At 48.4% G+C, this 27,033-nt stretch overlaps 2 protein-coding genes across 4 annotated transcripts in view; one reads left to right on the top strand and one right to left on the bottom strand.

Moving 5' to 3' along the window:
* The window catches only part of RANBP10 (RAN binding protein 10), a 69,628-nt gene extending 46,563 nt beyond the window's left edge, over positions 1 to 23,065 (top strand). For 2 of the 3 annotated variants that reach the window (XM_082290142.1, XM_082290144.1), the window contains 9 exons: positions 3,534 to 3,718; positions 5,375 to 5,487; positions 7,845 to 7,953; positions 8,887 to 9,035; positions 10,944 to 11,139; positions 12,504 to 12,628; positions 13,514 to 13,659; positions 14,144 to 14,255; positions 16,064 to 23,065. In XM_082290142.1, the coding sequence (XP_082146268.1) occupies positions 3,534 to 3,718; positions 5,375 to 5,487; positions 7,845 to 7,953; positions 8,887 to 9,035; positions 10,944 to 11,139; positions 12,504 to 12,628; positions 13,514 to 13,659; positions 14,144 to 14,255; positions 16,064 to 16,194 (1,266 nt within the window). In that variant the 3' untranslated portion in view covers positions 16,195 to 23,065. The remainder of the gene's footprint in view (positions 1 to 3,533; positions 3,719 to 5,374; positions 5,488 to 7,844; positions 7,954 to 8,886; positions 9,036 to 10,943; positions 11,140 to 12,503; positions 12,629 to 13,513; positions 13,660 to 14,143; positions 14,256 to 16,063) is intronic. The other variant, XM_082290143.1, reaches the window with a different exon arrangement.
* Positions 23,066 to 24,059: 994 nt separating this feature from the next.
* CCL17 (C-C motif chemokine ligand 17) lies at positions 24,060 to 25,476 on the bottom strand. Its single transcript, XM_082290097.1, has 3 exons — positions 25,355 to 25,476; positions 24,625 to 24,730; positions 24,060 to 24,275 (listed from the first exon to the last, which is right to left on the bottom strand). Exons 1-3 carry the CDS (start codon positions 25,419 to 25,421, stop codon positions 24,185 to 24,187), a joined length of 264 nt encoding a protein of 87 aa, XP_082146223.1. The 5' UTR covers positions 25,422 to 25,476; the 3' UTR covers positions 24,060 to 24,184.
* Positions 25,477 to 27,033: the final 1,557 nt, after the last annotated feature.

Raw genomic sequence — 27,033 nt, 5'->3', positions numbered from 1 at the left:
TGTAATCTGTGGTTTTTACTTGCTAAAGCTGCAGTTCTAACAGTTTAACTGCAAACAGGAATGGGAACAGCAAACTTACCTGAGTGACCCTTGAAGTGCTCTGGTTTGAGCAGCTCCACATAGATTTTTTGGCTCTGACCCATTCCTCATTACTCACCCTTCCAGGAGGGCTTTAAGGGAGAGCTTTTCCTTCTGTTACAGCCTAAGGGGTGGTGAAGCTGACTGGTAACACACATCTGTGAGAAGCTTGGCCAGTAAGCCCCATTACTTCCACGCTTTTTAAGAGGAAATTTTAGGGTTGTCTCACGGCTCATCAGTGAGATTACACAAGGAATTAAATTGACCCTTCAAAACATTGCTAGGTGGGAAATAATTTCCTTGCTTGTTCCAAAATTCCCCTTTCAGAGGCAAATGGGGAAGACAATACTTTGCAAAATTCACAGTACTAGGAAGTTGAAATGGGTACTTTAATTTGAAAATCAGAGACACACATGTTGAAACATACTTGCTTTGGCTTATTTCAGTTTCCAATAAAGGGTGTTTTCATTTGTACAAAAATACTGTGATAGGAAAAAACCACATTTTGGCTTAGCACAGGCTGAAGTTAAAACCAGAATAACTGCTGGAAATATGAGTGAATTCCCACAGAGGGAGTTTCCTCTTTTTTTTTTTTTTTTTTTTTTCGCCAATTTAAGTCAGTGCTCAGGCCTAACTGTTATTTACACAAGCCTGGATCAGGTCTATCCTGCCTGGAGGTTTGAAGGAACAATAGGAGATAAAAAAAAAACAGAAGAGCCCAGGGTGGGATTGTAGGAGTGCAAAGGCACAAGGGGCTTAAAAAACAGGTCAAGATGAACAAGGGGGTTGTGAGCAACTGACCACGAACATCAGGGCAAGAGGTGGGCCAAATGTCATGGGGAAGGTATTCCTGAAGAACTTGGAAGGAAAAGCATCTCCTGGGTCAGTGGGTTCTGGGATCTGCATCTGGCAGGGTGCTGGAGATACGTGTAGTTCCCAACAGCTGCTAACCAGAGAGAACACATCCCACAGGTCAAAAATGGAATTTTAACTCAGAGATTATTTCAGAGACATAGAGGGTAGGCAGTTTCTGCTCAAAGATGAACTTAGCCAAAAGTGATTGAAAAATACATGACATCCTGTAAACTGGTGGGGGGGGGGGGATTGCTTCCAACTTCCAAGTATTTTGGGTGTCTTATTCCAGGCTTTGGAAGCCCTTGGGTTTAAGATACCAAGAAGATAATAAATTAAGTCTGAAGTCTGGATTGTGGAAAATGTCTGATCCCTCATTAGAGATATATCCTTGTCAGCCAGTTTTGAAAGAATGGAGGCATTTTCCTCTGGCTCTTCCCTTATCATGCTGTATTTACTTTGCACATCTCTAACCTAGAGAGTTCCTTGGTGTGAGAACACGAAAGGAGGAGGTGTGGTGAGTCAGCAGCGATGCAGTCATTCTGATCTCTGTTTTCAATTTCCAGCCTGTATTTATGGGTTCATTTCTTTCCTTTGTTTTTTCAGGTTTGATAATTTCAGAGGTAGAGGAGGTTGGTCAGGATCTTACCCAGTTCAGTTTTGAAAACTCTCTGAGAACAGAGATGCTGCAGTTCCTCTTGGAACCTGTTCCAGGCCTAAATCATCCTCATCAGGAAAGATTTCTTCCTTATTTCCCATCAAGTATTCCTGGCTGCAGCTCATGCTATTGCCCATTCACTGAACACCTTTGAGAAGAATCTGTCTCCATCTATTTTATCACCTCCCCCTTGGGAGTGGAACACTTGCAGTTAGATTTTCCTTTTTGCCTCCCTTCCCCAAGCTAATTCCCTCAGCCTCTCCACATATGCCATGCACTCCAGCCCTCTGACCATCTTAGCAGAACTCCACTGGATCCTGTTTGGGAATGTCCATCTTGTCCTGGGGATGTGGATGTGGAAGCAGGGAGCTGAGTATGTCCTGCAGGTGAAGCCACCCCAGTGGAAACAGAGGAGCCATCACTTCCTGCTGCCTGCTGGCTCCCCTTTTGCCACTGACCAGGATTAGGCTGAGCTCTACCTCATAACAAGGATTTTACCTTTAGTAAAAGCAAAATCCACAACTACAGTAGGTCTCAAAGGGTCATCAGTGACATTGCCCATGTTTCAGGTCTCTGCCACAGTGAAGAATAATTTGAAGAAATTTTCCAGATAATTGTAGGAAAGCCCATGTCTCTTGCTATAGAGGAGGAGATAGTCATCCTAGGTTTCTGACTGGACTTGAGAGAGGTCTGCCCCTCTGCTGTTCTAATATCTGATATGAGCTCAGCCCTGAGCCAGGTATCACAGCCAGGCACGTTCCAGACTTCAGTTCCATACACGTGTCCCTGTGCCTTGCCCAGTGTCCAGTTTCTGGCTGCATCAGTCTCCACTGTTTTAGAGCAAAGTGGAAAAAACCCAACACCAAACAGTTCCTGAGTGGTATGAGAGAGATTTCTTCCCCCACCCTGCAGGCTCTCAGCACATGCTGTGAAGCAGAGAATGAGTGAAGTTTGTGTCTGTTTTGCAAACATAAAAGTAATTTGTGCTGCACAGAAGTAACGTGACAGTGAGTGAAACACGCTCTTGAAAAATGTGATCAGAGTGATGAGAACCAGGCACCCCTGTGCCTTTTCTGATGCTGTTTCTCTTTTCCCAGCATTTAAGTGGGCTCAGGGATTCAGTTTGTATCCATAACCTTATTCTTAAAATAGCATGAGTTCAGAGAACTTCTCATAGACTTTGAACACCTATTTTCAATTGCATCATCCTTAGAAGCTGAATTATTGGCTGAATTTTAGAGGCATTTTCGTGGTGGTAATCTTTTTATTTTCCCTGTGTTCTGGTGATGGGTCAAAGCTTCCATTTGGATCCATAGACTTATTCTTAAAATGAAATTCGTCTATCAGTAGTGTAATTTCTTGTGTGGATGTCTTGGGATCATCAAAGACCTAACCTCAGAGCTCCACCACTGTCTGTTCCCTTTTCATCAGAGATGTAGAAGACTTAGGTAATGATTTCCAAGGAATAAAAGAGTTCAGTTGAAACAGGAGGGAATACATAGATCCATTGATTGAGACCACGCACCTTTCAATAATAATAATAATTATTATTGTTGTTATTATTGTTATTGCTATTACTGTTATTGTTGTTATTATTGCCATTATTATTGCTGTTGTTGTTACTGTATTATCTGCTGCCTCTTGAAGCTTGGTAAAAATTTCAGAAAACTAATCCAGAAGTGACCATCCACAGACAGCAGTCATGGCCTCGATCCCAGGCTGCTAGGGGATTGAACCCATTGTTCTGGTTTGACGCCATAACTTTTCATAAATGCACAATAAGTCACAGGATTCCTTGAGAAGTACCCAAAGGGCTGGTGCCTCTTCCAATTCCAGTATATTTACATCAGTTTAAAGAGCAGCTCTTTGGTTTGACCAAACCGTGTAACTGGAACTAGGAGGAGAAAGCTGTGTTTAATACAGGTTTGTTTTTCTTCCTTCCCAGTCAAACCTCTACCCTACAGTGGGTCTCCAGACTCCAGGAGAGATCGTGGATGCCAACTTTGGGCAGCAGCCCTTTGTGTTTGACATTGAGGACTACATGAGGGAGTGGAGGGCGAAGATCCAGAGCACCATTAAGCGGTTTCCCATAGGAGACAGGCTGGGAGAGTGGCAAGCCATGCTGCAGAAGTAAGTCACTGCCTTGGTGTTCAGCTTCTTCCGTTTTGTTAGGCATTAAATATTTCTTAAATGCTAATTGATGCTGTCTTATGGCCAAAAATGCCACTCAGTGCATTTTGCTCAAATTGTTTTACCCTTTGTTTTGTTGTTTAAGAGTCTTTCCTGGGTAGATTGCTGCTGTTTCAAATGTAAAAGATATGGGAGAAGTTTTCAGCCAAAGATTGCCTGAAAGCTTGTAGGAATGGAAGAACACACATTTTGAGGTGATGCACTGGGGGAGGGGAGAAGACACCATAAAAAGTCTTAACCTAGGAGAACAGCCAGTATGTAAGTCAGCTGAATTCAGAAATGAAAGAGCAAGAAATAGCCTAAACCAAAGGCTTCCAAGCCTAACTGAAGGCACAATTATGACATTTTATAAATTTATGAATATTGAAAGCACTTCCCATTGCAAAAGAGGATTGAGTGGAACTTGATGAGAACAGTTGGCAGGAGTTGTCAGAGGTCAGGAGTGTTACTGATGCTGCCTGCTTCCAAACTCCTTCCAAAATGGGACTAAATTAGAGAGCCAGGACCTCCCCTAACAAGAGCTGTTGATTCTGCTGCAATGGGACAAATTTATCTGTGTATTTGTTCCTTGTGTTCTCCAGAATTTTTTCTTATGTGCACAGTGGAGTTGTCCGGGTCACCACTCTGGAGTTCCTCCTGTAGAGCTCTTGGGCAGAAGCACTTGTATTTAACACAACTTCTAAAAATGACACACCTGCTTGCAATGTTATGCCTAAAAATGATTGCTGCCTCATAAAATACTCCTTTCTTTTACTGAAAGTAGCCAAGTTGGGTGTGTGCTCTGAGCTGTGACTCGAGCAGATCAATGCCAGCTTCATCATGAGACGCCCCCTTTTGAGATTCATCATGAGAAGCTTTGAAATCCTTTGCTGGCTTTTTAGATTTTGTTAAAATGCAGTAAGCATTAACATTCAGTTACTATGTCCTGGGAAGGCACAAGTGCATTAGAAATGGTCTGTTCAGGAAGACATTTTTGTTGTGTTTGTTTTCTGACAGTGATACTCCTCCTTCCCCCAAGATTTTTTGAAAATGCAACTTCAAAGTATGTTAATGTTTTTAAAATCAATGCTGACAGTCACCAGATTAAAATATCTGTGAATGTCCAGAATTCATAAGGAGGTTGAACTACTAAAGATATAATTGCTGGCAAATAAGCGATGGAAGAAATTCAGGACCAGAATATTTTCTTCTTTTTTACATGTACTTGAAAGCCATGAACCTCTCTGAGGTTCAGATTTATGTCTATAGAGGGTGTCACAGGCAGTAATACAGTACTGAGTCCTTACAAGTGACCCTTGGACAGCAGTCATTAAATAAATAAATACTGTATATACATTGAGATTCTTAATATTTTAATTTTTTCTTCCACTCTGTAAAGTGAATTTAGAGCCTCCCTCCTGTTTGCAGAGGATCAGGTGCCTGTCTTGTAAATATACACAGTTTGGACCCAGAAACAGAACCTTGGTTATGTCCTAAGCAAGCTGAGTTTGTCACTGAAATTGCGATTTCTGTTGTGTTGATTTCTTTTTTTCTCCAGTGTGATGACTCTGTTTCACCAGAGCCTTGTCATCTCTTTGTGTTTTCTTTTTTTTCTAGTATGGTTTCGTCATATTTGGTTCACCATGGGTACTGTTCAACAGCAACTGCCTTTGCCAGAGTCACAGACACCACAATCCAGGAAGAACAGACCTCAATAAAGAATAGACAAAGTAAGGCTCTCGGGTAGTCATTCCTCAAGTGTGTTCCCCTTGGGACTCTGCAGAGGAGTGAATGCTGTGGAAGTTACTCCATGAGAGTACAAAGCTGTGCACAGCACACTGCTGACCATGGAGTAGGGCTTGGGAACCTCTGCTAGGAGCACCTTTCCCATCATCACTGCGCCCTCTCCACACTCTGCCATCTTTGCCTGGAGAAATGCCCTATTCTTTCCTGTCCCTGTCTGCTCTGCTTGGCCTTTACCTAGCTGAGATCACTGTGCCCCAGAGATGCCTTTGGGTTTGAGTTCTTCACTGCAGGCTGTTGCAGCAGGGGCAGTTCCATTAGCCTGGGCACAGGGACTCAGACACATGCATTTAGTTTCATTGCAGCTCCCAGAGTTAAGGACTCTTCCAGTCCCTCTGCACGTTGTGATTTCAGGTAATATGTACGTGCTGAGGGGTTTTCAAATTCACAGCCAACCTGTTCAGCTCACACTGAGTGAAGAAGTGATGTTCTGTGTCTGGTTTGGTTGCTGCTGTTTGCTCCCAAGTGGCTCATCTCTCAGTTGGTAGGGCTGTCAGCACTTTTGGTCCTGCAGAATAAGGCTTGCAGCTTTCTCCTGCTGTACCTGTTTTTTTAAGCTTTTCTATTCACTGGCTCAGCGTGCAGAGTGGCAGAACATTGGTGTGTTTTCTGCATTCTCCTGGCTGTTGAATACAGGCCACATCCCTGTACATTTCCCTTCCCTTTGTGAACTGTTTCTCACATGACTGTTACGTATCAGAGCATTGTGCCCCTTTGTGGCTCGCTCTCCATACATTGCATGTGCTTAGCCAGCATTCGGGTTCATGTGGGGACTCTGCTTTTAAATAACTTGCAGTTGCTGCCTGTTAGTGCTGATGGGCTTTGTGCTTTCCAGGTCATGCATTATGCAACCCTGACCCCAGCCAGTGTTCCCAGTGGTTTGGGTTTAAGTGGCAGAGCCTCACGGGAGGCACGCGAGACAGTGCAGGCTCATTTGTCTGAGGACAGGTGACAAGGCAGATGGAGGGAAGGAATACAGAGCCCTGAAGCTGGGGCTTGAATAAAAGGTGTGAGGAAAACACAGATGGGAAAACAAAAAGAGGGGGAAATATAAAAGGGAATGACATCTGTGCGAGTTGCCAAACAATGCAAAGCAGAGCTGTCAAAAGCAGCAAGACGAGAAAATGGACATGCAAGAGAGTGAAATGAGAGCTCTGTGTTGGTGTGAGAGCCACGGCTTTGGTTCCAGATTTCAACTACGATAACAACCAGATAGACACTGAGAAGTGGGAGACAAGTCAAGTCATTGCAGTTTGTTACTGGGATTGTTAATGAAGATTACCAGGCTGGGCTTCCAACTGCTCCAACGCTTTGCGAAAGCCACAGCCTGTTGTTACCAGAGGCTCTGCTTGCAAAGCACCTCACAGGCCCTTCCAAACCTTCCCTCTGCTATTTGTAAGGAGTGCTGAAAAAACAATGCAGTTTTAAGTACATTTAATTTTTATCTGTAAGTACACTTAGAAAAAAAAAATGTGAGTCACTGTAGATCAGCAGCATCTCTGAGCATCTCGAGTCTGGCACTTGTGTCTTCTGATCCACTGAAGGAACATGCATGGGACATGAACACCCAGCATGATAAGTGTCTTCTGCCTTTTATCTTTGCACCTCCTAGAAGTGCATAACTCATTGAGCTGTTTCTAGCTTAGTCAACAGCTAGTTCTCAGAGCTAGTTTGGCTCATTGTAGCATTACTTCTCTGGGAATATACTGACATCGACTTGAGGAGCACAGTTTTGTTGATACAATTACTTTTGCTTAGAGGTAGGAATATTGGGGAAGCAGTACTGTGCTATGGTTTAAGCCCACAGACCCTCTGAGAATACTCCATTTATCTCATGCTCAACTGTACATACACTTCCAAGCACGAACCAGCCAGACAATGCAGTATGAGGGTGACCTAGGGACTTGCCCTCTGAAATTGTCACTTCCCCAGCAGCCTCCTTGTTTCCATCCAGCTGGCGTATCCTGCTTTCGTTTCTATTGCTGCAGAGTTCTGTGACTAAAGGAGTAAAGTCTCAGAGCACCCCATCCCAACCCCATCCCAACTCACCCACTCCATCCTTCAGATCCTTCTGCTCTTGATGGTTTTTTGCTACTAACAGATCCTTCCTCATTTTCACCGAGTTTTCCTCACCCTAATCCATAATAAACCAAATGTGGTCTCCAGTTCTCCCAAGCCTTTGTGCAAGGTGGTAGTGGGGAGCTGGGTGGAATGTATGAGACAGCTCTTCTGGCTTTTCCTGTGGGCTGATCCTGTGTATCACTAGGTCTCCTTTTGCTTTCAGGAATACAGAAGCTAGTATTAGCAGGCAGAGTGGGAGAGGCTATAGAAGCCACCCAGCAGCTCTATCCTGGCCTCCTAGAACATAACCCCAACCTGCTCTTCATGTTAAAGTAAGTATGAAAAGCTTTATGCTCCCTAATGCTGAAATGTGTATATGAAGGAAGAAGAGCCTGTCCAAACATCCAGTCTGGCTGCACACCTTGCTTGGAATTTAAACTGTTTGAGATCCCTTTGGGAGTCCTTTGCACAGTGCTTGTAGCAACGTAGAGCAGCTTTTGTTGCTGCTCAGACCCAGTATGGCTATGCCTCATGATGTCAGGCATAGGTGGGTGAATTTTAGTTCTACTGACTGCCAGAAATTCCTTCAGAGGAGTTTCTTTACTGGTCTTGTGGAGATCTTGCAGTGCTGGAGCAGTGGCAGTCACTGTGAAGGTTCCTAGAAAGCCAGATGAATGGAAAAGGCTCTCTGGGCTACATAGAGACTAAAGGAAAAAGTGTCCCAGTTCTCCCAGCTGTACAGAGTGGCTCTTCCCAGACTTCTGAGACATATGAGGACAATTTCCAGTAAAGCTAAATGAGGAGCTGTCCTCACTGTCACTGTGGTTATTGCATTTTTTACTCTTCCTTCTCTATTTTCCATTAGGCACCAGTATTTTTAGGTTGATGGAGTAGTGAAGGAGTAATGGTGTTTGACAGATTTAGTATCTTCTCCCTGAAAAAAAACCCCCACAATTTAATTTTGGAGTACCTGCAGAGGAGCTGGAGCTGAAAGCTGTAAAGGAACAGTTTTTTCTTAGCACAGTGGAATTAAACTTGCTTTTTTTGGGAATGTCTCGACATCCGTTAGCATCAGAGGTGAAGTTTCTGAACTCCTTCCTCTATAGCATCATCAGAGCACTCACAATACAAAGGCATCAGGAGTCTGAAATGTTTCTTTGAAAGCTTCTAGCACTTCCCCCCCTACTCAGGAGCTGAGGCAGGCTCAGTGCAGAGCATCCTGGCTGTCACGCACCCCTTGTCCCTCTCGCCTCCCATGAAACCAGGTGCCGGCAGTTCGTGGAGATGGTGAATGGCACGGACAGTGAAGTGCGTTGTTTCAGTGCCCGCAGCCCCAGATCCCAGGACAGCTACCCCGGCTCCCCCAGCTTAAGTCCTAGACATGGATCAAGCAACTCACACGTTCACAGTACTGGTAAGTGTGTCCTGTGTCTCCAGGTGAGGAGAGCAGATGTCAAAGGTGGACTTGGTTCTGTATGACATTACCTGCTGCTTTCCATGTGTTATTCTCTGAAATGCTCCTTTCCTTCCCCAGCTGAGGGGATATTCTTTTACTGTGAGTGTCTCTACCCTGTCACAGAATTGGTTTTGCATTAGTTATTTTCCACAATTGTCTGCAGAGCAGGTTTATTTCAGAATAAAAAAGCTTTTGAAGGCAGTCTTCTCCTGCAGCCACCTGTGACTCAGGGTTTCACTGATGGAGTGCTGAGAGGAGGTCTGGAAAGCAAAGCCTGTTTTCTGTACCTTGGAGTCTGCAAAATAATTGCTTTTCAGAAAGAACTGAGCAGAAGCTGCATTGCCAATGGAGCAAAAGGTATGGGGGATGCATTGCATAAAAGCTTCTCCCTACCCCATGGACTTTAGCTTGCAAGCTCTAAACATGTGAGAAGGGAACAGTTCTGTTCCAGTAAAACCCATCTCTGGAGCATCAACTCTGGAGTTTGGGAAATTAAACTTTAGAATTTGAAGTGGAAAGAACGGGATAAATGAGGACACCTAAGATAGCCTCCCTAGGTAATTACTGACTGCAGCTTTGGATCTGGAGTGAGCCAGGAAAAATGACCTGCAGAGCCCTTGGAAGCAGGCTGAGCTGCTTCACTGAGCTGTGAACTGCTCACAGCCATCTGAGTGTGTTTTGGGTTGGTATTCCCACTGCTGCATGTGACAAACTGTGGACAGGCAAATATTTAAGGAAAAGGAAGACAATTATTTGAATACTTCCAAGCTGTCACTCACCTTTCCAAGCCAGTATCTTTGTTTTCTTGTGCTGTGTTGTGAGAAGCCCTGGGTGTGTTTCTTTGGCTAGATAGTCAGAACAATCCCATCAGTCCATAAAAGCTCTTGGTAATACCCATGTCTACATCTGCAACTGCCATGCAAGGCAGCATTTATATATATTTGTCTCTACACACAGACATCACCTTCCACAGTTCTCTGTCAGACCTTGTACTTTTGAAAGAGTGGTAATTTCACCTGAACATATTTTAGAGATGAAGCAGAACTGTTGTGAACAGTCTACTCTGTCTTTGTCATTAAAATGCACAAAACAGCCCATTTGAATCTTTGTGTTGCTGTGATAGAAAATAGAAATACATTCCCTGCTACAAACATAATTGTGGGGTCAGCTGATCAATTTGGATATATTACCATTACCTCTGGAGGAACAGCCATGCCAGGTCACATCATTTTGCCAAGGTCCTGTGATCAATATTGGTTGCCTAGGGAAGAATAAGAAGACAAGTCCAGAGTGAGCTTTTTCCAAAATATTAAAGCCCCTGTCAGTTCTGAGTCCAGATAAAACTTGTGGTAATGAGCAGACATTTGTGTCCTGTGTCAGTGTGTTCTGCAGCTTGATAAGCACCTTTTGTGGAGGAGCAGGTGAAATTTAAAGCCTGACTCTCAGTGATTTCTGTTCTCCTGAACAAGGAAGGTTAGCTTGTGCTCATTAAGAGGATTGCTATTATTTGCTGAGTGTTGGGTGAATCGAGTACATCCCTAACTTCAGATAGGTTGTGGAAAGCCTGGGCAGTTCTGCTTAGCAGTAATTTCTGTACTTGTGAATTGTTTCTGCCAATCTCTAATTTACAGCCCATTTTTAGAACTTCATGAAGCTCAGATGTTGCTGGTGAGCAGTGGGGTTCCTTTCACATTCATTTGTGTCTTCTCTAAACCCCATTGAATTTAAGAATGAGGAACCAGAATTTAAGATCTGCAGTCTTACTTTGTTTTCTTCCTTTGGGCCTGCTGTCCTGCTAAACTGTTGGCTTCACAGCAGAGTGATATTGTCAGTCTGGTCTCATTTTTCTTTCTTCTTGGCTTTCAGGAGCAGATAGTCCAACCTGTAGCAATGGAGTCATGTCCACAAAAAGCAAACAGAGTCACAGTAAATACCCAACACTGAGTTCATCATCTTCATCTTCTTCTTCCTCTTCCCCTTCATCTGTGAACTACTCTGAGTCCAATTCTACAGATTCTACCAAATCTCAGCAGCACAGTAGTACAAGTAATCAAGAAACCAGGTATTGGTTTTCCTCTGGAGACACCTGAGGGAGGGTGGGATGGTGGGAAAAGTCTCAGTCTGCTTTCTAAGGAGCCAGAAGGGCATCTATCCTGCCCTTTTGAACAATATTTGCTAACTACAAGGGCACTACTATTCCCAGCAGACAGAAACCTGTTCTGGCTCCCCTGTTTTGTCTCAGGCTTGGAGGTTCATCTCATAAGGAATATTATGATGCTCTTGTTTCAGGCACCAGGCTGAAAATTACCATTACACTGATGCCACTGGAGCCCAATGTGATAGATTGCCCAGAAGCTTTCCCAGTCAGCCTGGCATTGTTTCTGCTGCCTCAGCCAGGCACTTGTTCCTGCTGAGCAGCTTTACTGCCCTGTACTGGGTGAGGCAGAAGCTCAGGCCACTACTGGCTTGGTGCATTGCTCTCGTGTGTAATTTCTTTGGGCTGCCTGTTGCCCTGTTCCTTCCAGGTGAGCCTGAGCCAGCAGTAATTTGTTTCATGCTGTGACAGCAGGTCAGACTGAGCCTCCCTTCTCCAAGAAGCCACAGGTGATCCAGCAGTTCAGTGCAGTCACTGCTGCCTTTCTGGAGTGTGGAGCAGAGTGAGCTGTGGTGAAAACTGAGCTTCTTTTGGGCTCACTCTCCACACTGCTGTTGCAGGGCTGTCTGAGGCCCCACTGGAGCAGAGGGTGTCATTGTGATTAAAAGAATCTCTTGCTAATTGCAACTGGCACTCATCCTTTGAGTGCTGTGCTGAGCACGGCTTGCAGGGCAGTTTGTAGGCTCAGTTGTGACTTCTGGAGAGCCACCTAGCATGTAACTGAGTGAGAAACACTTGTTCAGACTCAATTTACCAGAATCATTTAATGATGCTGGATTTGTCATTCTTTTTTTTAAAATGTAGAGCCCAAGTTCCAGTGAGATTTTCTCATAATTTCAGTTAATCAGTGGTTAATCAGCAGTCTCAGCCTGCTGTCTTGGACATTTGAATGTTCAGTAATGCACTGTTTGCAAGGATTGGGGACATATCATAGCCAAGATTCCCCTCCTGTGCAGTCTCTGAGTGTGTTATCTGTTATCTGGCTGCTGTTTGCTGTCCCAGGGATCACCACTTCCTGAAGGGAAAATGCAAAGCACTCTGCACCTGGAATTATGATAGGCACATAGGGAACAGAAACCTGCTTCATAAGTTGTCTTCAGAAGCCTGCAACAATTTTTGCTGCACTGACTTGGACCATCTGGCTCCCTGTAGTCCCACTGGCACCTTTTCTGGTGTGCTGGCCATTGCTGGGCACTGTTTGGCACATAAGCTCTTCATTTCTTACCTTTTTAATTTAGACATCTGACCTTTCTTCCCTCCTTTCACCTCAGTGACAGCGAGATGGAAATGGAGGCTGAGCATTACCCCAATGGAGTCCTGGAAAATTCATCCACCAGGATAATGAATGGCACCTACAAACATGAAGAGATCCTGCAAACAGATGAGTCCAGCATGGGTAGGTCCTCAGAGGCAGGAGGGTTAAAGGGAAATAGAAGGAGCTGGTATCGAAAGTTGAAACTGTGATTGGATTGTGGGGAAAAAGCATATATTTTGGGTTTCTTTCCCCACCTACTGAATGAAGTGCTGCTTCATGGGGAAAATTAAAATTAATCTGTCCTGGAACTAAAACTAGGTCTGGCTTTTCATAGACTCACAGCAGTGCTGGTGATATTTTGGAGCAGGGAAAGCAATAGGAGTCAAAGGTTTGTTCCATGCTGGTCATGAAATGGAGCTCAGAGTAGTCCTGGCAGAAGTGCCTGCTGGGGAGCTGAGCTGGGCTGTGGCAGGCTGGGGATGTCCAGCTGCAGAGTGGCCTCAGCACAGCTGCTCAGCCATGACTGTCTTGTCTGTGGGTGCTTTAGCCAGGAGGGAGCAGATGAATCAGCTACACTTCCTCTGAAACTGATTCCTCCAGTTCTGATGGCTCCTGTGGGCACTAATACGGGGAAACGGGTGGCATTGGCATCTCGACTGAAAGTTTCCTGAGTCCGGGATTTGTTAGACCAGGGGTTTCTGGGTTATGTATGCTGCATTACCTGCATGGAAGGGTAACAGATTGGAGTTGCAAGCTCCCAGGATTTTATCCCAGGAGACTAGATTTCTAGGTAGTCCTCAGGCATTTAACAGAGCTCAAATCTTCCCTGTATCTAACAGGCACTGTGACAAACCCACTACTGGCTGTTGTAGGGCAGGGATCACAGAAAGCTTCCACTGGGATAAACCTAGGGCAGGAAGCAGCTACCTGCTCCAGAAGGGGAAGGAGTTTATGGCTATCATGACACACAGTGGGCGTTGGTGAGGAATGCAAGATGATTGTTCCTTCTCCACTGCTTTTCCTTAGAAGACAGCTGCCCCCAGAGGCAGCTCTGTGGAGGGAACCACGCTGCCACAGAGAGGATGATCCAGTTTGGACGGGAGCTGCAGGTCCTGAGTGAGCAGCTTTGCAGAGAATATGGGAAGAACACCATGCACAAAAAGATGCTTCAGGTAGGCTGCGGCCTTGTGCTGCATTGCAGCAATTCTCTGGGCCAGGTCTGGGGTTGTGGGTTCCCTTGCAGACACCTGGGTAGCCCCCACTTCTGCACCTGCCGAGCAAGAAGGGACCTACATGGGGATCAGAGATCAAAATATGAATGTAGAGCATCTACACCCAATTCTCAGCATTAGAGAGAAGAAATACAGCTCCTGCCTGGCTTCCTGGAGCAACTGCATGCTCTTCTTCTCTCCAGGTGACACTCTACCTGCCTTCCCGTGCTGGCTCCCCTGCCAGGTGGAGGGGGCACCCTCTTTAATCCACTATATTGATGGCCCACTGTGGTCCCTTGCTGCCAAGAAGAAAAGGGCCATTTCTTTTCAGGAGGTAGGCACCTGTCACCGTGGTGATGGCAGGAGGTGCCCCCGCTGGACTGGTGGTTTTCCTGTGTGTTTGCAGCCCTGCCTGACCTCACTGTGCCTTTCTGTTCTCTCACAGGATGCCTTTAGCTTGTTAGCTTACTCAGACCCTTGGAACTGCCCCGTTGGCCAACAGCTGGACCCGATCCAGAGGGAACCTGTGTGTGCTGCTCTCAATAGTGCTATTTTGGGTAAGATCTGGTTCCTGTGGGAGTATTCCCCCAGATAAACCTGTTTTCAACGGCTGTCCTGTGGCAGGCAAGCCAATTTCCCTGAATTTAGGGAAAATTCAGAAATACTTGTGTTTAGCTTTGGCCTTTCTTTCTTTTGCTGAGGATTGTCAGGGCAGTAATGCAGGAAGGGAGGTAGGAGGGAAGCCTCCAGAGAGCAGATCCCCTGATATGCTCTCCTTTTGACTCCCTTCCTTGCCTTTTCCTCATTGCTGCTCCCAAGGATGCTCCTCAGGATTTTCCTCCCCTGCTTAGTGAAGAAGCCAAGATCTCTTTCATGCACTTCCCTCCCCTCTCCCTTCATGCTCTGAACCCACCTGAATCATTTTGTGGATTTTACCAGGGTTCTTTTCCATGCTCTATGGATTAGCAGAGTTCAACCCTCATATTATCCTGCTTTGTAGAAAGGACTGTGGTTGCTCTGTTGCAGCATCTCATAAGTGAAACTGTTTTCCATAGTACTGGCTCTAAAGCGTGGCAGAACCATAATTCCAGTTACCTTTGAGTTCATGCTGAACATGCAGAGTTAAATGCAGGCAGGGTTTGTCTTCCCTGTGAGCATTTCCTCTGTGTGTTCCCATCATTGCTGTGCCTGCTAGAGCCCAGAGAGCCTGGCTGCCTGCAGCCCAGTGTCGGAACCAGACAAGCACTGTTGCTCTTTCCCTTATGGACTTCACTGTGCTGAGAGATCTCGTTGTAAGTTCATTTTCCTCAGCTAGCAAGGCAGCTCCCCTGTTTGTGATGAGCTTTGCTCTTCATGTCAGCAGGATGCCAGTTTGCAAGAAAGGGATTATTTGTCCTAGGCGGGACCCTTGGTCCTGTCACCAGACCATGCCCACAGTGTGTCACTGCTCAGGTAACTTCGAGGACACTCCTCAGTCTGGATTAGTTCAGTTCCTCCACAGGGGTCAAATACTGTCCACTGAACAACTTCTGTGTCTCAGAAACCCATACTTGGCTCCTCTTCACAGTCTGGCTCACTGTGCCCATGCAGGTTTCCTGTGGGGTCGGTGAATCTCACACTGAGTGTTGCAGAAGGAGATTTAGAGATTATCTTCTGGGGAAAGGAACAACTTGATGGACAGGCCCATGAGGGCTGCTATTCTGACTGAGTAGAGGAACAGAAATTGCATGTTATGGGAAGGAGAGCCCCTTCCCCTGACAGTCAGCAGTTGTTTGTCCAGTGCTTGAGGAGCATGGACAAGTTGCTGAGGGCTGTCACCAGGGAGATGTGGTGTCTGGACAAGCTTCATCACAGAGGTTACCAGACACCTTGTCTAGCTCAGCTGAGCATTCCCTCAGAAAACATGCCACTGTAAAGACATGGTGATGAGGGAGTGAGTTGGTCCAGGGCTGGGGCTGCTGTGCAGCCTTGCACAGGTGAGAGAAATGGAGGGGTTGCCTCTCACCTGGGGCCAGATTCTCCTGCCTTCCCTTATTCCTCCATGCTTTGATCTCTCATGTTTTGAGGGTTTTCCGGCAGACAGCATCAGTAGGAGCTTCGTTTCCTTTTTGTTGCTCTGGCTACCACAGCAGCACTTTCTCAAAGGCCCTGCTGATCTGTGGGATGTGTCATGGGTGGTGGGGTGTGTGGAGCAGCAGCAGCACAGAGCTGGCAGTATTTGGAAGTAGCTTCCTTCCAGAGCCAGCACCTTCTGCCAGGGATCTGGGCTTGGTGCCCAGTTGGGATGGAGAGAGGCCTGAGTGCAGGTGAGCCAGCACCAGCCAGAACACCTCTTCTAAACAGCTCTCTTTCCTTGCCCCCACAGAATCTCAGAACCTGCCAAAGCAGCCCCCGCTGATGCTCGCCCTGGGCCAGGCCTCGGAGTGTTTGCGGCTCATGGCTCGCGTGGGCCTGGGCTCCTGCTCCTTTGCCAGAGTAGACGATTATTTGCACTGACCACCCGAGCGGGACGGAGCCGACGTCGTGGAGTGCTGCCCTTCACCCTCCGTTGCTGCCACTGCACCACCACCTCGTTCGATAGCCTGAGCTCCCTGCCACCGACACCCCTCTAGCACACACACACTGCCTGTGCAAGGATTGAGTGAGTCCCTCACTGTGTGGCTGTTCCTGCCCCCAGGAAGACTGGCAGATCTGACCCGTCTCCCTGCCGTTGCTGCGGCTCCAGCGGCACTCAGTATTTCGCTGGTTATTCTAATGTAGCGCCTTCTGATGTAGGGATTTTTCTGTTTGTTTTGATTTGAGTTGTTTCTCATGGTTCCACCAATATTTTATCTGGAGAGTTTTGCTGAGCTGGTTTATGCTGATTTACTGAGGAAGCTCATCAAATTGGTGACAGCTTGTTCTTTTCTTCCCTTCTCCCTCCATCGTGCACATACAGCATCATCCGTGCTAGTAATCCGAACTCTTCTCACAGTGGCAGTTCAGAGGGATTTTTTATTTTATTTGAATCATGTTTATTAAAAAGGTCTCTTCCACCTCCACAAAGTCATTGATGTATTTATTGCCCACAGACTTGGTCCCAGCCACACACATCATACAACCCGTCAGGAGGCCGGGTGAGGTACTGTCACACACTAATGATTGGAGTTGGAGGAGCCTGGTCCTTCATGGTGCCTCTCTTCAGAGCCCAAGGCTCTCAATCTTGGCTTTGTGAGTGGGAAGAGTAGAAGATTGACATTGCCTGCGTTGGTGGTTGTGCTGTAGAAGCATCTCACAGCCCTGAGAAAGAGTTAAATCCAGCTCTCTGAACAGCTGGAGGGACAGGACTGATTAATATGAAGTCATCTGCCACTGTATGGGTAGAACCAGGTCATGTGAGTTGGGCAGAAACATCCGTGGGTGATGCCCTGGTGGGCTGACAATTTTTAATGAAATAACAAGTCCCCCTTTTTCTCCATGGAGGAGGGCTCTGCCAGTGACTCAGTAATAACAGTATTTCCTGCCCTCTCCCATCCCCATAACACTGATCTAAATGAGCACTTCTAAGTTTTGGAAGCGTCAGGAGAAACCTGGGCTGAGCTGTGCTTGTCCTTGCAGGTGGGACAAGCTGAGGTCAGGCTGCAGGTTGGGGTCAGTACCAGCTTTGTCAGGCCTGAGCCATTCAGAAAGGAGCAGCAGTTTTTCTTTAGGGATTATTAAGATAATTATCGAAGTTTCAGGCCCAAAAGAGACTAGCAAGGATCTGTGGGTGAGTTAACCTCCGAGTAAAATGGACTAATGTGTCCATGTTGTGTGCCAACCCCAGGGACTCGAGTGCTGCCAAGCATTCAGACCACCTGTGAGTGTTTCTGAGCATGTTCTGTTATCTGGCAAGGCTGCCTGGCAGCACCGTGTGCTTTGCATCCTCTGCTGTACCATTAAGAGGTGGCAGGTTCAGCTGCACAGGAGGAGTTGGAATTCTGCACCAAATTAATTGTAGGTCAGTAGCTCTGGGGAGGACCCAAGGGAGCTCCAACCAAACATGAATTTTACTGCTGTTAACAAGTTTTTTTTTGGAAGGTCAGTGAAAGATGAACAGCTTTTGTTGAGGTTTATTCTTAAAATGGAGGTTGGCCTGTGCCAGGACTTCAAGCAGCAAGAGAGCTTGTGTGCCACTGAGAAGGAGAGCAGCAGCAGCCCAAAGCTTTAAGAATTTTCTGGGTTTGCAGGCTGGATCTGCAGCTGGCACCTCAGGTCTGCAATCAAGGCAGAGCAGGGGGGCAGGTGCCAGGGCAGACTGTGGCAGTGAATGTGCAGATGGTGTTGGAAATGGCTGGGAACATTTTCCCTGCCTTTGGTGAAGGTGTGCAGTGTGTAGGGGCAGTGCTAGAGCTGTGGTGGTCTAAAAACAGGACATTTAGAGATGGAGGAGATACTTTTATCAGATCCCTGATATAGCTGCAGAAAGCAGAGGGAGCTCTACCACAGCCGTTCTTCCAGGGAGACAGCTGCACCAAGCAGAATTTAACCTGCCAATCTGGAGCTTCTGTTCCAGCTCTGGGGAACAGCTCATGTGCCTGAAAGCTCATCTGTTGCTTTTCAACTCTGCTGACGCATCCCAGCCCAGCCTGCTGTCCTTGCCTTGCTGCAAGTGCAGAGAGAACTCAGTGGGCAGGTTTCCTTTCCAAAGCCTCTGGCCCCAGACGTGCCAAGGCAGCATGTGACCTTTGCCTGGTGGGCTTCTCCTGCAGGCTTTGCATTCCTGAGGCTCAGACTGTCAGCACACTGCTGGGCTCATTGTGGGTACTGAGGCTGAAATACTCCAGGACCTTGCTTTGCCTCCCCCATTTGGTGACTTCCTCTGCTGTTGGTCACCACTTTGCAGGAGTCTGGCTGCAGTCAGACCTCTCTCTCTTTGTAGCAACACCATGTTTATTTCTTTCTGAGGTCTTTTTGGTTCCTTCTCTTTGTGGTTTCTTTAACCCAAATCTCTTCATCATGTGTCATATTAATGCCCCATTTGGTCTCTCAGCAAAGCTTTGCTGACTGTCCTAAAGCACTTTTTTTAATTTTGGTTTCACTACAAAAGAAAACAAAACAAGAGATATTCCTAGCTATCTGGTTATTTTGGTGCCAAGAAATGTGTGATGGATGTTATTTGGGTTTTTAAAATTTATTTCAAGTCTTCTGGTGGTTTCACTAGTGGTTTCTGCTTCTTGCACTCAGATTCTGACTAATGTGGCCATGACTCAGTATGGGGAAGATAAGCACGTTTGTGGTGTGTGGTGGGATGTAAGCCTCAACCTACCCCTGATTCCTAGATGGGATTTGTGATGTGGTTTTCCCAGGTTGTATTTCAAAGCCTGTTGCCTTTGAGTCTCTCTGGCTGCTCTTTGATGGTTCATATAGGCTGAAGCTTGGATTATTGCAGTAGTTTTTTAAAACAGCTAAAGTAAAATGGGGTCTATAGCACTGAATGTGGCTGTACACCTAACCAGAGGCTACATGACAATTCAAAAGTTACTTTTATAAAAGTGATCTGGGATTTGTTATTGCAAGTGCCTCAGGCAACTTGGTCACTGCTCCCAAGAGTCCTTCAGTAAAGCCATGGGAATGACTGTGGAGCCTATAGGAGAAACTGCTGGTTTCCCATTTCTGGGTGAGGGGACAAGGACTCCGCTGCAGCCCTGTGTTGTAATGCTGATGGCACTGCATATATACTTCCATCATGTGTGGTTGTCTCAGGTTGCTCTCTGTTGGGCTGGCTTCAGATCCTGGGAGAAGGTTTTCCAGAGCTCAGCTGGACTCTGCACAAGCAGCATTCCTCAGCCCCAGCTGCGTGTCCTTCCCAGGACCTGGGAAATGCCACTGCTGGGACAGCTAAACCTCTTCAGCCCCGCTGTGGCTGCACACTTGGAGGATCTCAGCTGTGCTCTGGTTAATCCAGAGGCACCACCAAAGAGCAGCAAACACACTCCAGCCCTGTCCTCTGGACACCCCACCCACCTTCCTGACACTCTTCCTGACACTGGCACTGTAGCAAAGGCCTTGCAGAAGGAAAACATTTCACAGGGACCTGGTGGAACCTGATTTCAGGGGTGGTTAACTGCAGGCCTGCACATCCTGGGCTTTGGGTTTGAGTCCAATGCCCTGCCTGTTAAGTGGCCTTTTGAGAGGAGCATTTTGAGAACTCCAGACCTGGAACCTTGGTTAAAGTGTCCTTCAGGGGTTCTGTGGAGAGAGCTTCAAGAAGCTGAATTACATCACCAGACTTCTCTCCCCATGGACAAGGGTTTATGCTGCCCCCATAAGCAGAGAGTGAGAGCATCAGGAATGCATTGGGAGAACTTTGGAGTGAGATGCACTGGAGAAGCTGGAATAAGTGTTTTTTGGGAGAGTATCCACCTCATACACCTGGTACTCCAGCCTGTGACCATCTTAGTGGCTCTGCTGGATGCATTCCAGTCTGTGGGTATCTCTCCTGTGCCAGGGGAGCCAAATCTTGTTCCTCTTGGTTCCTCTTGTTCTTCTTGGAAGCGTCTTGTTCCAGATGATTCCTCTTGCTGCCCATGAGCCTACCCTAGCAAGTATTTAACCAAAGCTAATTCAAGACTTAAGAGTGTTGAGAGGGCTCTCAGGCGGGGGGGGGTAGAAGTCTATTTCCTGTGCATCCTTGGTGAGCTCCCAGAGCCAGCTGGTTTTGGGAAAACTTCTTGCTGCTACCAGCAATCCCTTCTTGCTTCTCTGCCTTCCACAATCCCAGTATTCTCCCAGCTGCATGACCACAGTATCTGCAGTGCTGGGTGCTATGGGAGCTGCTCCAAGACCCGGCCCAGCTCTGTGGCTTGTGTCTGTGCCAAGCATAGATGTGGCAAACTCCAACTGCCCTTCTTGGCTTGCTCTTCCCTGCTGGCCTAAAGGGGCAGGTCCACATGTGACAGTCCCTTTTTGCTGCCATACAGCATTCTGTCAGCCTGCAGCTGGGCTGCCTGCAGCACTTCTGCCATTCTTTTGGAGGCTGCTAGGAATTGAGCCCTTGTGTGTGGCCCGCAGGATGGAGAGGGACTCCCAGTGAAGTGCTGGACAACGTGCAGCATCCAGCTCTTTAGGGGAGGTTGTCCAGTGGATGCTCGCCCTCAGCCCCATGTGAACCAAAGCTGGAGCTTGTTGCCTTGGGATGTGTGAAGGGTGTGTGGTGAAAGATGGGTGTAAAGCCTGTTTCTGTTTCCAGCATCCTGGTGGTCCTCGCTGTGCTGCTGCCCACTGAATTTGGACACCAGGAGATGCAGCTGTGGCTGGTGTGGAGAATGGGCCCCTCTGGGAGTGTTCTGAGGTAACCATTCCTCATGGTTACCTACACCTAGGATCTTCCCATACCCTTCCTTCTTCTCTTTTTTCACAGTGACATCTCAATCTCTCCTCAAGCTGTGTCCTTGTTTTTCATGTTTTATTAAGGCATCTTTACCATTCTTTAAATAGCTTTGTTCTTGAAGCTGCCTTGAAAAACTGGAGCAACCAGAGCTGCTGGAACTAGTTCTGGGGATTGAATGTATCATTTTCCACTGTGGGTATCAGGGATGATGAACCATCTCCTCCTTCAGCAAAGCAAACCAGGCTGGATTGTGGCTGTGCTTTGGTACCTGTCTGTGTTAACACATAGCACGTGTTGCTTAGGCACACGTTTGGGAGTTCTGCTGTTGTGGGGTTGATTGAGGAGGTGACCTGTGGCAGCCAGGCTGTAGAGCAGTGTGAAGTGCCGTGGAGCTGTGTGGTGCACCACATGGGATCAGGAGGTTCTTCATATGAAAAAGCAGTGCAGACTTGAACTGCCCCGTGGCAGCAGGTGCAGAGAGAGGTCCCTCACGCTCCAGTCCTGGGTGCAGTGAGGCCCCGTGGAGCTGGTCACAGCCTGGGAGAAGGCACAAGGGGCCCCATTCCACCAAGGAGTCCCCTTTGCAGAAGGAGCATCTTCCTTTCAGCCCTGCCAGTGTGAGAGCAGCCTCAGTGGTGGGTCAGAGAGAGAGCAAGTCTCTGGTGGAGAGCAAGTGTTGGGTCTCCAGCTGTACCAAGGTGTTTCTGCAGGACTTGGTGGGGATGTGCCAGGGACATGCTGGGTGCTGCTGGGACCCTTCTGCCCCAGAGGGAGGAGTGATGGATTGAACTGCAATCCAACAGTTCTTGGTCAGAGCCAGAGCTGGCTGTGAGCCTTGTCCCGTCCGCTGTGCAGGGGCAGAGAGCTGGAGGAAGCGTTACTGGGGCTGTGTGGGGGGAACTGCAGCAGATTTGGGAGGAAAAGGGAGGAGTTGAGAGCCTGGAGGCCTCTTCCATAGGAAGCACTAGCTGCTCTCCACCACCCTTTCCTGCAACAAGAGGTGGCAGGTGATGGATGAGTGAACTGGGCATATCTGTCCCTCTCCCCACATCCCAAACCAGAGCTCAGAGCCTGCAGCTTGAGCTGGAGCAGTGTCTGGCAAGCCAGGGCATCATCCAGGCTTGAGGAGCACATGTCCTGCCAGCTCTTTTATTCCAAAGAGGGAGGCTTGACTCTCTCCTGCTTGCAGGAAACCCATGAGTCCTGTGTGGAATTTACACTCACATCACCACAGAAACATTTCTGGAGGCTGTGCAGACCTCTGCTCCTTGCTGAACGTCCCATGGCCAGGCAGACACCTTTTCTCTGGTCACTCCACTTGGGTGCAGGTGTGTGCTTGGATGTTTTTGCTTGGAGGACTTTAGCTGCATCCTTCCTCCAGAAGGGAGCACAGAGGGATTTTTGTATGCTGGGCTTCTCACAGCCTCAGACTTGGAGAAAGGAGAAGCAGCAGCAGCTCTGGGGATAATCCGGATTTTAAAGAAAATTTGAAAAACACAAATTGGTGACTTCCAGACCAAGGACTGCACCAGGGCTAGATTGGGATTGCATTTCTCAGTCCCGCCTGTGCAGCCGGGAGGCAGGAGGAGGCTGCAGCCCCTGAAGCTCTCACAGGCAGCAGTGCAAGCCCCAGGACCTGCCCAGCACACAGTGGACTCTTCTCTCCTGCTGGTTGCTCAAAACTCAGGTATGAAATGCTCAGCTGGAGCACAGGGTGCGAGGTCTCCGCAGGTTTCCTGGCAGCCCTGGAGGAGCGGCCACCGCTGGGCACAGCTCCCTGTGCCACTCCAGGCTTCTCATCACCTTCAGAAGGGAGTTTCACCTCTTTGGTACAACATTTGGCTACGTGGACATTACACAAACTGTGCACATTGGTTCAGTCTACGCTTAGTATTTGTGAATTAAGTTATCTGACGCTTCGCATGAAAACTTCAAAAAAGGGGGTTGGGGGGGTGGATTTTAACTGAGAAAAAGCCTATGAAAATATACTGGAAATATGGTAAAGAAATCGACATTCTGCTGTATATTGACAGAATTATTTTTATTAAAATACACATCCATGTGCAAGAGCCAGTGTGGAGCCGTGTGCTTTGTCAGTCCCTGCTCACTGGGGAAGGCCACTTGTGTCCCCTCTGACAGGGGATGCACAGTCCTCAAGGTGTTTGTCCCCCAATATCTGATTCTGCTTCAGCTTTCCTTTCCACCACTGCTTCCTCCCATGGTGCTTACAGTTCATGGACAAAAATGTCATTAGGGATGTTTTTCCTGTGCCATTCAGTGTCCTAGAAAATACAGCCCTGAAGTGTTTTCTAACCATGAGCACAAAACACTGATGAAGCTTTAGGCTGAGGATCATTTGCACATTGCTTGCTTTCACCTTTCTGAGGTTTTCCCATGTATGTTTGCACCTCTCCCGTGAGAAGATGGGCCAGCAGCCTGGTTTTAGTATCTCATGCTGCTCCCACTCTTCCCCAGTCCTGTGGAGGGACAAGCAGCCAGGACACCTCTGTCCAGCTGAGGGGGTTGTGTCCTGGTACTGTGGGCATTGTTTCTCATCTCCCTCAGATACTTAGCAGTGGCCACCAGCACATTTACAAGCTGTCAAGGTATTAATCAGTATCTTACCCCAGAACCCTCCCCTTAATTCTGGAACACCTGCAAAGCCCATGGGGCTCTAAGGGTAACCTCACCTATGGATCCTGGACCTGTGGGTCAAGGCCTGGCTCCACCATGGCAACCCCAGTGAAGCACACTGTGACCAGGCACAGTTTGCTCCTGGAGAAATACGAGCTTGTGGCACCGATTTTTTTTTGGTTGCAGCATCCCCTGGGCTTGTAGGATCTGCTGCTTGGGCCAGAGAATCAGGAGAAATTCAAACAGCAACTTGCAGCAATGAGTCTTTATTATAAATATTTGCCCCACAGGCACATCTTGGCAGGGCAGTGACAGCAGGAGGAGCTCGGTAGCTGGCTGCTCCATGGCACTGTGACACCTCATCCCACTGGGGTACAGGATGGCTCCTCCTGCAGTGATGGTGCCCACTGCCACAGCATCCTTTGGAGAAGAGCTGCGAGCACCGTTCGCTCCATCCAGAGACAGGAGGACTGGATGGGTGAGTCAGATGGCAGATGGATTTCAAATTTTCCTTTGAAGCCGTTTTATGGCTTTCTTCACCCATTGCTTCTCGGGGTCAGCACAAATCTCATCACCACTGGCAGCCAGAAACCTGCAATGAGAAAGCAATGAGGAAAAAGAGTGAAAACACAAACCATGAGCCATTCCCTTCCTGTGCACTGTTTCTCCCCTCCCTTTGTGCAGCCCCGTGCTGGATTGAGGCTTGGAGCCCTCTCCAGCAGCCCCCGCCCTCCTTGGGCTGATGGTGAGTGTCTGAATCCTACCAGACCACTGGCATTAGCAGAAAGCACTGAAACCTATTTTTTCCCCTCTTTGCCCACCCCCCAGAGCTACTTTCCTACCACAGCTTCCCCTGGCTGGGACTGAGCTGTCTGTGGGGCAAGATGGGATGGGGGAGCTGCTCCAGCTCTGGGACGGGAAGCAAACCCTGGGATACTCACACAACTGCAGGCTTGGGGCAGTCTTTGGATGTCTCGTAGAAGCTTTGAGGGTGTCGGATGGGTTTCTGTGCGTGCTCAAAGCAGCATTCCACGGGTGTGAAGTGGGCTGTGGAGGGAAGGGGGAATGTTGTGAATTACATCACCAGACAATGGCACCACAGGATTTGGAACACAGAATGGAGGCTGTGGAGCATCTCAGCAGCTCCCATAGCATCCTATGACAAGGGTTTGTCACCCTTCAGGACAGCAAGCACAGGACTGGGACATGGAGAGCAGTGGTGCAGGGAACAGCCTGGGACCTGGCAACTCACAGCCCAAATTGCTGCATCCCCCAGAGCACACGGTAAGGTTGGGGTGCTCAGTCTGGTTTTGGGGGTTTCCAAGCCAGGGGCACAACTTGCAGGATGTTTTGAAAGGCTCCAAACAGCTGCATGTTCTCCCTCCCTCCAATCACTTGCTCATCCAGCTGAGACTGGGGAGCAACTGCCAGAACGTGCTCCAAGCTCCTGCAGCCTCTCCCCAGGTCTGGCTTTGCTGAGACCACCCAGCACCTTCTCCATCCACCCCTGCACCCTGGGATGTGCTGCCCTGCCCTGACCAGGGGGTTGCTCCTCCTGTCAGCAGCACCATTCCCACTCCCTGCTGCGGTTTCCTGCCTGACCTTCCCAACGAGACATCCCCAGCAGGGCCTCAGAGCCCCGATCCACAGCAGTGGCCCGAGGTTCCTTACCTGTGCTGTGGTGCAGGGAGAAGGTGAGGAGCAGAGTGAGCAGCAGGACAGTCCTTGCAGGGAGCATGGTGGCTGTGAGGTGGCTCTTCCTCCGTCCTCCGTGCCGCCCTGCCCAGTGGCTGTGGCTGTGGCTCTCGCCGCGCTGTCATTTATCCTCTGCCTGCCGCCCACTCAGGCTGCACTTCCAAAAATTTCAGACCTATCCTAAGAAGCCAGGGTCAAGGGGGTTTCTGTAGTTTATTTTTGGGACGCATCCAGCGGTGGGTGGAAAAGTTCAAGGAGCAGTTCTGCATTCTATGGAAGAGCCATGACGTAGCAAGGAACTTCCAGGAGACTTGGGTGGAACTGAAAGCAGACTAAAACCGTCTTCCCATGAGGGCAGAACATCACGTCTAGTGCTTGCTTGTTTGTTTCTAACAGGAGGGACAACCCACAGTCCATGAGCAGGGACGGGTGAGTTTAATTGGTTTGCCCAGATGGTCAAAGGCGGTGATTGAGTCTCATCCAAACTGACCTCCCCAGCCACCTTGGCCACACAGAGAGCACTGGGTTAGGCAGGAAAGGACGATGGGATGGGATGGGATGGGATGGGATGGGATGGGATGGGATGGGATGGGATGGGATGGGATGGGATGGGATGGGATGTCAGGCAGGAGAAGCCACACTGGACCAATCCAGGAGGGACCCCAGAGCAGGGAGTGTCAGAGGTGCTTTCAGTGGGTTCAGCAGACTTTACAGAAAGGGAAGAAATGGGGCAGTGGCAGTGGCAGTGGCAGTCTCTCTGAGGAGAGCCTGGGTCTGAACACAAGTTGAGCCCAAGTGTTGCCTCTGCCTCCCAAGTGTTGCCTCTGCCTCCCACACCAGCACTGGGATTGAAATGAGAGTCAGGGGGATGGAGGCTTGTGGCCATCAGTGCACAGACAGGGCATTCCTGCAGGGAGATGGGACAGGTCCTACCACAGCCCCAGGAGAGTCATCCCAGACACCAGAGAGGAGGGGCAGGTGGCACAGATCCTGACGGCAGCACCACGGAGCACTGGTGGACATCATCCCAGCTTCCATGCAGGGATCTGCTCCCTGGGAAGGCAGATGCAGCTGTGTGTGAGGAGGGGGTGAGGTCCTGGTGGGAACCCACATGGGATGATGCTGAGTGGGAGCACAGGAGGGGACCTGGCTGTGGCTTGGGGGATGAGGCAATCCAAGGCTTCTCAGAGGGGAAGAAAGGTGGAAATGGGCTTCTTAGAAGATAATCTCATGTCTGCACAACTTCTCTGAAAGGAAAAAGGAGAAGGAAACAGATCAAAAGGGCGGAAAATGCTGGTTTAGAAGAAATGGTCTGCAGGACATGGGGCAGAGTGGGCATGCAGAGAGCTGGGCACAGCCCCACTGGGTTCTAGTGCCACTGTCCCCAGGCAGGGCTCTGCAGGGAGAAAATGCCTGACACACAGCAGCCCAAGTCATTTTCTATGGACTTTTCATCACCCCCAGGTTCTCCTGCCCTCCCTATCCATGTCCCCAGTGCACAGACCCTTGGGCCCAGCAGCCACCAGGGTCACACCAGCTCCTAGGCACTGGTTAAAAGCACAGGGCTGTAATTAAGGGAGAACTGAGCTAATGGCTTTTTCCAACCAGCATGTCCTGGCACAGAAAACCTTAATGTGCCAACCCTGAGCTCCCTT

This window comes from Coloeus monedula, assembly GCF_965178545.1.
Source record: "Coloeus monedula genome assembly, chromosome: 13".
In the NCBI taxonomy this organism is placed as follows: domain Eukaryota; kingdom Metazoa; phylum Chordata; class Aves; order Passeriformes; family Corvidae; genus Coloeus; species Coloeus monedula.
Note: the sequence above shows the minus strand (reverse complement) of the source record. Positions and strands in the feature narration are given on the sequence as shown.